Source organism: Crinia signifera, chromosome 9 (genome assembly GCF_055691185.1).
Source record: "Crinia signifera chromosome 9, ASM5569118v1, whole genome shotgun sequence".
Classification (NCBI taxonomy): Eukaryota; Metazoa; Chordata; class Amphibia; order Anura; family Myobatrachidae; genus Crinia; species Crinia signifera.
This window is the reverse complement of record NC_139225.1, coordinates 166,409,481-166,421,022: the sequence shown is the minus strand read 5'-3', so window position 1 is coordinate 166,421,022 and position 11,542 is coordinate 166,409,481. Positions and strand designations below refer to the sequence as shown.

Below are 11,542 nucleotides of genomic sequence, written 5' to 3'. Positions count from 1 at the left end.
ATTCAGAGCAAGCGACGTAGCACACGCGCGGCGGAGGAAGCTGGCACCGGTCCCGGGCATGTGGGGGGGGGGGGGGGGAGAGAAGGCGGCAACACTGGAGCAGCAGGAGTTACTGTTCTGTGGCCCAGCTTGTTGTGCCAGTGCCCACCCGACCCGCACTGACACCAGCGCGGGATCCCAAAAACCGGTACATTCGGTACACTATGATTTAGCCGGTACAGACCGTTTAAAAACGGTACTGTACCGGCTAAATCGGTACAGTTGGAGGGTATGGTTCTGAAGCTTAGAGAATCTGGCCCATAGACTTCTCCTGGGGGTGGCGATCGCCCGATTCACCCCCCCTCTGTATCCACGCCTGACACATGTGAGGGCAATTATAAATTAAGGAGGGAGGTCCAGGAGCAGAACAATGTGTCCCTCCTGGAGAGGGGCATGCTGGGAGGTAGGTATGGGGGTGAGGGATGATATTATGGCTCTATCTGTGTAACACCTCCAGTCCTCACTGACGCCATTACTCAGATTTCCCGCCCAGCTATTATATAGTGTGGGGCGTGGCTTAGGAGCTGGGCGCGTTTGTTGCCTAGAGGCAGAGCTGTACCCTGGCTTGGTCTCCGGCACAGGCGCCATGTTCCGAGCGCTCAGTACATGTGTAGGCGTGGTGTGGACTCCGGGATAATGGCCGGCACCTGTCACGTATTACCACGTGCTGGGAGACACAGTCCTCCGCCCCTTCTCCCGGCTCAGCCTCGGTATATTACAGTATGTTAGCGGTATTCCCGCCGGCCGGAGTGTAGGATGAAGCCCAGGTATCGGCAGCTGCTCCGGGCCAGGTGTGTCTGTGGGGCCGGGGTCTGACTATGCTCCTTCTCCCGGCATTACAGCCCCAGTGCCTTTAGTCACCAACATTCCGGCGTGTTCCCGCCTCAGGGGGATGGGAGCGTGATGCGGCCGCCGACAGTGTCACCTCCCCCATGTCATAGTACCCCCCCACCTACCCCTGTCATACTGCCCCCCCTCAACTACCCCTGTCATACTGCCCCCCCTCACCTACCCCTGTCATATTGCCCCCCCACCTACCCCTGTCATACTGCCCCCCCCCACCTACCCCTGTCATACTGCCCCCCTCACCTACCTCTATCATACTGCCCCCTCACCTACCTCTATCATACTGCCCCCCTCACCTACCCCTGTCATACTGCCCCCCTCACCTACCTCTATCATACTGCCCCCCTCACCTACCTCTATCATACTGCCCCCCTCACCTACCCCTGTCATATTGCCCCCCTCACCTACCTCTATCATACTGCCCCCCTCTATTACCCCTGTCATACTGCCCCCCCTCACCTACCCCTGTCATACTGCCCCCCTCACCTACCCCTGTCATACTGCTCCCCCTCACCTACCCCTGTCATACTGCCCCCCTCCTCTCCTACCCGTCATACTGCCCCCCTCACCTACCTGTCATACTGCCCCCCTCACCTACCCCTGTCATACTGCCCCCCACCTACCCCTGTCATACTGCCCCCCCTCTCCTACCCGTCATACTGCCCCCCCTCACCTACCTGTCATACTGCCCCCCCTCACCTACCCCTGTCATACTGCCCCCCCTCACCTACCCCCGTCATACTGCCCCCCCTCACCTACCCCCGTCATACTGCCCCCCTCACCTACCCCCGTCATACTGCCCCTGCCATACTGCTCCCCCCACCTACCCCTGTCATACTGCCCCTGACATAGTACCCCCCACCTAACCCTGTCATACTGCCCCTGTCATAGTACCCCCCACCTACCCATGTCATACTGCCCCTGACATAGTACCCCCACCTACCCCTGTCATACTGCCCCTGTCATAGTACCCCCCACCTACCCCTGTCATACTGCCCCCCCTCACCTACCTCTATCATACTGCCCCCCTCTCCTACCCCTGTCATACTGCCCCCCTCACCTACCCCTGTCATACTGCCCCCCTCACCTACCCCTGTCATACTGCCCCCCCCACCTACCCCTGTCATACTGCCCCCCCTCACCTACCCCCGTCATACTGCCCTCCTCACCTACCCCCGTCATACTGCCCCCTCACCTACCCGTCATACTGCCCCCCCACCTACCCCTGTCATACTGCCCCCCTCAACTACCCCTGTCATACTGCCCCCCTCACCTACCCCTGTCATACTGCCCCCCCACCTACCCCTGTCATACTGCCCCCCCAACCTACCCCTGTCATACTGCCCCCCCCACCTACCCCTGTCATACTGCCCCCCTCACCTACCCCTGTCATACTGCCCCCCCACCTACCCCTGTCATACTGCCCCCCTCACCTACCCCTGTCATACTGCCCCCCCACCTACCCCTGTCATACTGCCCCCCTCACCTACCCCTGTCATACTGCCCCCCTCACCTACCCCTGTCATACTGCCCCCCTCACCTACCCCTGTCATACTGCCCCCTCACCTACCCCTGTCATACTGCCCCCCCTCACCTACCCCTGTCATACTGCCCCCCCTCACCTACCCCTGTCATACTGCCCCCCTCACCTACCCCTGTCATACTGCCCCCCCTCACCTACCCCTGTCATACTGCCCCCCCTCACCTACCCCTGTCATACTGCCCCCCCACCTACCCCTGTCATACTGCCCCCCCCCTCACCTACCCCTGTCATACTGCCCCCCCTCACCTACCCCTGTCATACTGCCCCCCTCACCTACCCCTGTCATACTGCCCCCCTCACCTACCCGTCATACTGCCCCCCCTCACCTACCCCTGTCATACTGCCCCCCCCTCACCTACCCCTGTCATACTGCCCCCCCCCCTCACCTACCCCTGTCATACTGCCCCCCCTCACCTACCCCTGTCATACTGCCCCCCCCTCACCTACCCCTGTCATACTGCCCCCCCCTCACCTACCCCTGTCATACTGCCCCCCCTCACCTACCCCTGTCATACTGCCCCCCCCACCTACCCCTGTCATACTGCCCCCCTCACCTACCCGTCATACTGCCCCCCCTCACCTACCCCTGTCATACTGGCCCCCCCTCACCTACCCCTGTCATACTGCCCCCCCACCTACCCCTGTCATACTGCCCCCCCTCACCTACCCCTGTCATACTGCCCCCCCTCACCTACCCCTGTCATACTGCCCCCCCCTCACCTACCCCTGTCATACTGCCCCCCCTCACCTACCCCTGTCATACTGCCCCCCCACCTACCCCTGTCATACTGCCCCCCCCTCACCTACCCCTGTCATACTGCCCCCCCTCACCTACCCCTGTCATACTGCCCCCCCACCTACCCCTGTCATACTGCCCCCCCTCACCTACCCCTGTCATACTGCCCCCCCACCTACCCCTGTCATACTGCCCCCCCCCCTCAACTACCCCTGTCATACTGCCCCCCCCCTCAACTACCCCTGTCATACTGCCCACCCCCACCTACCCCTGTCATACTGCCCCCCCCTCACCTACCCCTGTCATACTGCCCCCCCACCTACCCCTGTCATACTGCCCCCCCCTCAACTACCCTTGTCATACTGCCCCCCCCTCAACTACCCTTGTCATACTGCCCCCCCTCAACTACCCCTGTCATACTGCCCCCCCACCTACCCCTGTCATACTGCCCCCCTCACCTACCCCTGTCATACTGCCCCCCTCACCTACCCCTGTCATACTGCCCCCCTCACCTACCCCTGTCATACTGCCCCCCACCTACCCCTCTCATACTGCCCCCCCACCTACCCCTCTCATACTGCCCCCCCTGAACTACCCCTGTCATACTGCCCCCCTCACCTACCCCTGTCATACTGCCCCCCCTCAACTACCCCTGTCATACTGCCCCCCTCACCTACCCCTGTCATACTGCCCCCCTCACCTACCCCTGTCATACTGCCCCCCCTCACCTACCTGTCATACTGCCCCCCCTCACCTACCTGTCATACTGCCCCCCCTCACCTACCTGTCATACTGCCCCCCCTCACCTACCTGTCATACTGCCCCCCTCACCTACCCCTGTCATACTGCCCCCCTCACCTACCCCTGTCATACTGCCCCCCCCTCACCTACCCCTGTCATACTGCCCCCCCTCACCTACCCCTGTCATACTGCCCCCCCTCACCTACCCCTGTCATACTGCCCCCCCTCACCTACCCCTGTCATACTGCCCCCCCTCACCTACCCCTGTCATACTGCCCCCCTCACCTACCCCCGTCATACTGCCCCCCTCACCTACCCGTCATACTGCCCCCCCTCACCTACCCCTGTCATACTGCCCCCTCACCTACCCCTGTCATACTGCCCCCCCACCTACCCCTGTCATACTGCCCCCCCACCTACCCCTGTCATACTGCCCCTGTCATAGTACCCCCCCACCTACCCTGGTCATACTGCCCCTGACATAGTACCCCCACCTACCCCTGTCATAATGCCCCTCCCTCTCACCTACCCCTGTCATACTGCTCTTGTCATAGGACCCCCAACCTACCCTTGTCATAGTGCCCCTGACATAATACCCCTCACCTACCCCTGTCATACTGCCCCAGTCATAGGACCCCTCACCTACCCCTGTCATACTGCCCCTGTTAATGTTCCCCCTAGGAATTTTTGGGGGCAGGGCGCCGCTGTATGGGATGGGGGCGGACCGGGCCCGCCGACGTCATCACAGGAGGCGTGCCCGGGCCGCTGCGTCATCAAAAGAGGCGTTCCCGGGCCGCCGCGTCATCAAAGGAGGCGTGCCCGGGCCAACGCTCATCAAGGGGGTGGACCTGGCCCCGCCGAAGTCCGTGAGCTGCCGGGGAAGCCTAGCGCCGCCGAGATTGCGGTGCCTGGAGCTTCCCCGGGCACAACATTAGTCAGGCAGCAGGCTCTTTTAGCGGGGCGCTGCTGGAGGGGCAGGGCGCATTTTGCCATTTAGAAATCGGGCAGGGCGCATCGCCCCGCTAAAACAGCCTAGTGGGAACACTACCTGTCAAACCCCCCCTCACCTACCCCTGTCATACTGCCCCTCCCTCTCACCTACCCCTGTCATACTCCCCCTCACCTACTCCTGTCATACTGCCCCAGTCATAGGACCCCTCACCTACCCCTGTCATACTCCCCCTCACCTACCCCTTTCATACTGCCCCTCCCCATCACCTACCCCTGCTATAATCCCCCAGCCCACCCCTACCCCTGCTATAATCACCCAGCCCACCCCTACCCCTGCTATAATCCCCCAGCCCACCCCTGCTATAATCCCCCAGCTATAATCCCCCAGCTATAATCCCCCAGCCCACCCCTACCCCTGCTATAATCCCCCAGCCCACCCCTTCCGCTACCCCTGCTATAATCCCCCAGCCCACCCCTTCCCCTGCTATAATCCCCCAGCCCACCCCTACCCCTGCTATAATCCCTCAGACCACCCCTACCATAAACCCCCTGGCCACCCCTACCCCTGCTATAATCCCCCAGCCCACCGCTTCCCCTACCCCTGCTATAATCCCCCAGCCTACCCCTGCTATAATCCCCCAGCCTACCCCTTCCCCTACCCCTGCTATAATCCCCCAGCCCACCGCTTCCCCTACCCCTGCTATAATCCCCCAGCCTACCCCTGCTATAATCCCCCAGCCTACCCCTTCCCCTACCCCTGCTATAACCCCCCTGCCCACCGCTTCCCCTACCCCTGCTATAATCCCACAGCCCACCCCTTCCCCTACCCCTGCTATAATCCCACAGCCTCCCCTACCCCTGCTATAATCCCCCAGCCCACCGCTTCCCCTACCCCTGCTATAATCCCACAGCCCACCCCTTCCCCTGTGATATCCTCCATCAATTCTTACTATATTGTCACTGAATGCATGTACGGAGCTGGAGCAGGATGACATCACTGATACCGCCCATTGTGTACGTACTATGTTGTTTGTCCAGGAGTTCAAGGGAAAACACTGCTAATATATCACTCAGCTACTGTACATCTGCGCTCCTGTAGTACAGCACGGTGTTACCCAGAGTAAGGTGCCGACACACTACCATACGTTTAATGACCGATATCGGTGGGACACGCCCCTCTCTGCACAAGTTACATCTACCCTCCTGTAGTACAGCACAGTGTTACCCAGGTGCTTAGTTACATCTGCCCCCCTGCAGTACAGCACGGTGTTACCTAGGTGCTTAGTTACATCTGCCCTCCTGTAGTACAGCACGGTGTTACCCAGGTGCTTAGTTACATCTGCCCCCCTGCAGTATAGCACGGTGTTACCCAGGTGCTTAGTTACATCTGCCCCCCTGCAGTACAGCACGGTGTTACCTAGGTGCTTAGTTACATCTGCCCTCCTGTAGTACAGCACGGTGTTACCCAGGTGCTTAGTTACATCTGCCCCCCTGCAGTATAGCACGGTGTTACCCAGGTGCTTAGTTACATCTGCCCACCTGTAGTACAGCACAGTGGTGAATAATAGTATTATTATTATATTTCAGGGTTGCCGACTCTCCCGGAATGTCTTGGAGTCTCCCGAAAATCGGGACCCCCTCCCGGCCCCCCGGAAGGGTGGGCAACCCTCCCGGATTCAGGGGAGACCCCCCCCCCCTGCGCCCCGGATCGCGGCATTAAAATGCCGCAATCCTCAGGTCTCAGAGGAGGGGGCGGAGCTAAAATGTCACAATCGCGTCATTTTAGCCCCGCCCCCTCCATCAAGATCCGTGAATTCTGCAGTTTGTCATCATGGGGCGGGGCTTAGTTTCCCGGTGGGCCAATCCGCCTCTGGACATGACAGTGACAGAAGATCAAAAACAGAGCACAATTATCATCACATATCTTAGTACAGCTGAGATATAGGGAGGTGAATGAGAAGAGATGCAGGTATAGATTGTAGGTGAGTAAGAGAGCTGAGATGTAGGGAAGTGAGTGAGAAGAGTTGCGGGTATAGATGGTAGGTGAGTAAGAGAGCTGAGATGTAGGGAAGTGAGTGAGAAGAGAAGCAGGTATAGATTGTAGGTGAGTAAGAGAGCTGAGATGTAGGGAAGTGAGTGAGAAGAGATGCGGGTATAGATGGTAGGTGAGTAAGAGCTGAGATGTAGGGAAGTGAGTGAGAAGAGATGCGGGTATAGATGGTAGGTGAGTAAGAGCTGAGATGTAGGGAAGTGAGTGAGAAGAGATGTGGGTATAGATGGTAGGTGAGTAAGAGAGCTGAGATGTAGGGAAGTGAGTGAGAAGAGATGCGGGTATAGATTGTAGGTGAGTAAGAGAGCTGAGATGTAGGGAAGTGAGTGAGAAGAGATGCGGGTATAGATGGTAGGTGAGTAAGAGAGCTGAGATGTAGGGAAGTGAGAGAGAAGAGATGCTGGTATAGATGGTAGGTGAGTAAGAGAGCTGAGATGTAGGGAAGCAAGTGAAAAGAGATGCGGGTATAGATGGTAGGTGAGTAAGAGAGCTGAGATGTAGGGAAGCGAGTGAGAAGAGAAGCAGGTATAGATTGTAGGTAAGAGAGCTGAGATGTAGGGAAGTGAGTGAGAAGAGTTGCGGGTATAGATGGTAGGTGAGTAAGAGAGCTGAGATGTAGGGAAGTGAGTGAGAAGAGAAGCAGGTATAGATTGTAGGTGAGTAAGAGAGCTGAGATGTAGGGAAGTGAGTGAGAAGAGAAGCAGGTATAGATTGTAGGTGAGTAAGAGAGCTGAGATGTAGGGAAGTGAGTGAGAAGAGATGCGGGTATAGATGGTAGGTGAGTAAGAGCTGAGATGTAGGGAAGTGAGTGAGAAGAGATGCGGGTATAGATGGTAGGTGAGTAAGAGAGCTGAGATGTAGGGAAGTGAGTGAGAAGAGATGCGGGTATAGATTGTAGGTGAGTAAGAGAGCTGAGATGTAGGGAAGTGAGTGAGAAGAGATGCAGGGATAGATAGTAGGTGAGTAAGAGAGCTGAGATATAGGGAAGTGAGTGAGAAGAGATGCAGGTATAGATTGTAGGTGAGTAAGAGAGCTGAGATGTAGGGAAGTGAGTGAGAAGAGATGCGGGTATAGATTGTAGGTGAGTAAGAGAGCTGAGATGTAGGGAAGTGAGTGAGAAGAGATGCAGGTATAGATGGTAGGTGAGTAAGAGAGCTGAGATATAGGGAAGTGAGTGAGAAGAGATGCAGGTATAGATTGTAGGTGAGTAAGAGAGCTGAGATGTAGGGAAGTGAATGAGAATAGATGCAGGTATAGATTGTAGGTGAGTAAGAGAGCTGAGATGTAGGGAAGTGAATGAGAATAGATGCGGGTATAGATGGTAGGTGAGTAAGAGAGCTGAGATGTAGGGAAGTGAGTGAGAAGAGATGCGGGTATAGATTGTAGGTGAGTAAGAGAGCTGAGATGTAGGGAAGTGAGTGAGAAGAGATGCGGGTATAGATGGTAGGTGAGTAAGAGAGCTGAGATGTAGGGAAGTGAGTGAGAAGAGATGCGGGTATAGATGGTAGGTGAGTAAGAGAGCTGAGATGTAGGGAAGTGAGTGAGAAGAGATGCGGGTATAGATGGTAGGTTTGTAAGAGAGCTGAGATATAGAGAAGTGAGTGAGAAGAGATGCGGGTATAGATGGTAGGTGGGTAAGAGAGCTGAGATGTTGGGAAGTGAGTGAGAAGAGATGCGGGTATACATGGTAGGTGAGTAAGAGAGCTGAGATATAGGGAAGTGAGTGAGAAGAGATGCGGGTATAGATGGTAGGTGAGTAAGAGAGCTGAGATATAGGGATGCGAGTGAGAAGAGATGCGGGTATAGATGGTAGGTGAGTAAGAGAGCTGAGAAGTAGGGAAGCGAGTGAGAAGAGATGCGGGTATAGATGGTAGGTGAGTAAGAGAGCTGAGATGTAGGGAAGCGAGTGAGAAGAGATGCAGGTATAGATGGTAGGTGAGTAAGAGAGCTGAGATGTAGGGAAGCGAGTGAGAAGAGATGCAGGTATAGATGGTAGGTGAGTAAGAGAGCTGAGATGTAGGGAAGCGAGTGAGAAGAGATGCAGGTATAGATGGTAGGTGAGTAAGAGCTGAGATGTAGGGAAGTGAGTGAGAAGAGATGCGGGTATAGATGATAGGTGAGTAAGAGCTGAGATGTAGGGAAGTGAGTGAGAAGAGATGCGGGTATAGATGGTAGGTGAGTAAGAGAGCTGAGATGTAGGGTAGTGAGTGAGAAGAGATGCGGGTATAGATGGTTGATGAGTAAGAGTGCTGAGATGTAGGGAAGTGAGTGAGAAGAGATGCAGGTATAGATGGTAGGTGAGTAAGAGCTGAGATGTAGGGAAGTGAGTGAGAAGAGATGCGGGTATAGATTGTGGGTGAGTAAGAGAGCTGAGATGTAGGGAAGTGAGTGAGAAGAGATGCGGGTATAGATGGTAGGTGAGTAAGAGAGCTGAGATGTAGGGAAGTGAGTGAGAAGAGATGCAGGTATAGATGGTAGGTGAGTAAGAGCTGAGATGTAGGGAAGTGAGTGAGAAGAGATGCGGGTATAGATTGTGGGTGAGTAAGAGAGCTGAGATGTAGGAAAGTGAGTGAGAAGAGATGCGGGTATAGATGGTAGGTGAGTAAGAGAGCTGAGATGTAGGGAAGTGAGAGAGAAGAGATGCAGGTATAGATGGTAGGTGAGTAAGAGAGCTGAGATGTAGGGAAGTGAGAGAAGAGATGCGGGTATAGATGGTAGGTGAGTAAGAGAGCTGAGATGTAGGGAAGTGAGTGAGAAGAGATGCGGGTATAGATAGTAGGTGAGTAAGAGAGCAGAGATGTAGGGAAGTAAGTGAGAAGAGATGCGGGTATAGATGGTAGGTGAGTAAGAGAGCTGAGATGTAGGAAAGTGAGTGAGAAGAGATGCGGGTATAGATGGTAGGTGAGTAAGAGAGCTGAGATGTAGGGAAGTGAGTGAGAAGAGATGCGGGTATAGATTGTGGGTGAGTAAGAGAGCTGAGATGTAGGGAAGTGAGTGAGAAGAGAAGCGGGTATAGATGGTAGGTGAGTAAGAGAGCGGAGATGTAGGGAAGTGAGTGAGAAGAGATGCGGGTATAGATGATAGGTGAGTAAGAGCTGAGATGTAGGGAAGTGAGTGAGAAGAGATGCGGGTATAGATGGTAGGTGAGTAAGAGAGCTGAGATGTAGGGTAGTGAGTGAGAAGAGATGCAGGTATAGATGGTTGATGAGTAAGAGAGCTAAGATGTAGGGAAGTGAGTGAGAAGAGATGCAGGTATAGATGGTAGGTGAGTAAGAGCTGAGATGTAGGGAAGTGAGTGAGAAGAGATGCGGGTATAGATTGTGGGTGAGTAAGAGAGCTGAGATGTAGGGAAGTGAGTGAGAAGAGATGCGGGTATAGATGGTAGGTGAGTAAGAGAGCTGAGATGTAGGGAAGTGAGTGAGAAGAGATGCGGGTATAGATGGTAGGTGAGTAAGAGAGCTGAGATGTAGGGTAGTGAGTGAGAAGAGATGCAGGTATAGATGGTTGATGAGTAAGAGAGCTGAGATGTAGGGAAGTGAGTGAGAAGAGATGCAGGTATAGATGGTAGGTGAGTAAGAGCTGAGATGTAGGGAAGTGAGTGAGAAGAGATGCGGGTATAGATTGTGGGTGAGTAAGAGAGCTGAGATGTAGGGAAGTGAGTGAGAAGAGATGCGGGTATAGATGGTAGGTGAGTAAGAGAGCTGAGATGTAGGGAAGTGAGAGAAGAGATGCGGGTATAGATGGTAGGTGAGTAAGAGAGCTGAGATGTAGGGAAGTGAGTGAGAAGAGATGCAGGTATAGATGGTAGGTGAGTAAGAGAGCTGAGATGTAGGGAAGTGAGAGAAGAGATGCGGGTATAGATGGTAGGTGAGTAAGAGAGCTGAGATGTAGGGAAGTGAGTGAGAAGAGATGCGGGTATAGATGGTAGGTGAGTAAGAGAGCTGAGATGTAGGGAAGTGAGTGAGAAGAGATGCAGGTATAGATTGTGGGTGAGTAAGAGAGCTGAGATGTAGGGAAGTGAGTGAGAAGAGATGCGGGTATAGATGGTAGGTGAGTAAGAGAGCTGAGATGTAGGGAAGTGAGTGAGAAGAGATGCGGGTATAGATTGTGGGTGAGTAAGAGAGCTGAGATGTAGGGAAGTGAGTGAGAAGAGAAGCGGGTATAGATGGTAGGTGAGTAAGAGAGCGGAGATGTAGGGAAGTGAGTGAGAAGAGATGCGGGTATAGATGATAGGTGAGTAAGAGCTGAGATGTAGGGAAGTGAGTGAGAAGAGATGCGGGTATAGATGGTAGGTGAGTAAGAGAGCTGAGATGTAGGGTAGTGAGTGAGAAGAGATGCAGGTATAGATGGTTGATGAGTAAGAGAGCTAAGATGTAGAGAAGCGAGTGAGAAGAGATACAGGTATAGATGGTAGGTGAGTAAGAGAGCTGAGATGTAGGGAAGTGAGTGAGAAGAGATGCAGGTATAGATGGTAGGTGAGTAAGAGCTGAGATGTAGGGAAGTGAGTGAGAAGAGATGCGGGTATAGATTGTGGGTGAGTAAGAGAGCTGAGATGTAGGGAAGTGAGTGAGAAGAGATGCGGGTATAGATGGTAGGTGAGTAAGAGAGCTGAGATGTAGGGAAGTGAGTGAGAAGA

At 54.7% G+C, this 11,542-nt stretch overlaps 1 protein-coding gene across 3 annotated transcripts in view; it reads left to right on the top strand.

Moving 5' to 3' along the window:
* Positions 1–690: 690 nt before the first annotated feature.
* MEIOSIN (meiosis initiator) overlaps positions 691–11,542 on the top strand; it is a 104,380-nt gene continuing 93,528 nt past the window's right edge. For 2 of the 3 annotated variants that reach the window (XM_083160405.1, XM_083160403.1), the window contains exon 1: positions 691–830. In XM_083160405.1, the coding sequence (XP_083016531.1) occupies positions 796–830 (35 nt within the window). In that variant the 5' untranslated portion in view covers positions 691–795. The remainder of the gene's footprint in view (positions 831–11,542) is intronic. The other variant, XM_083160404.1, reaches the window with a different exon arrangement.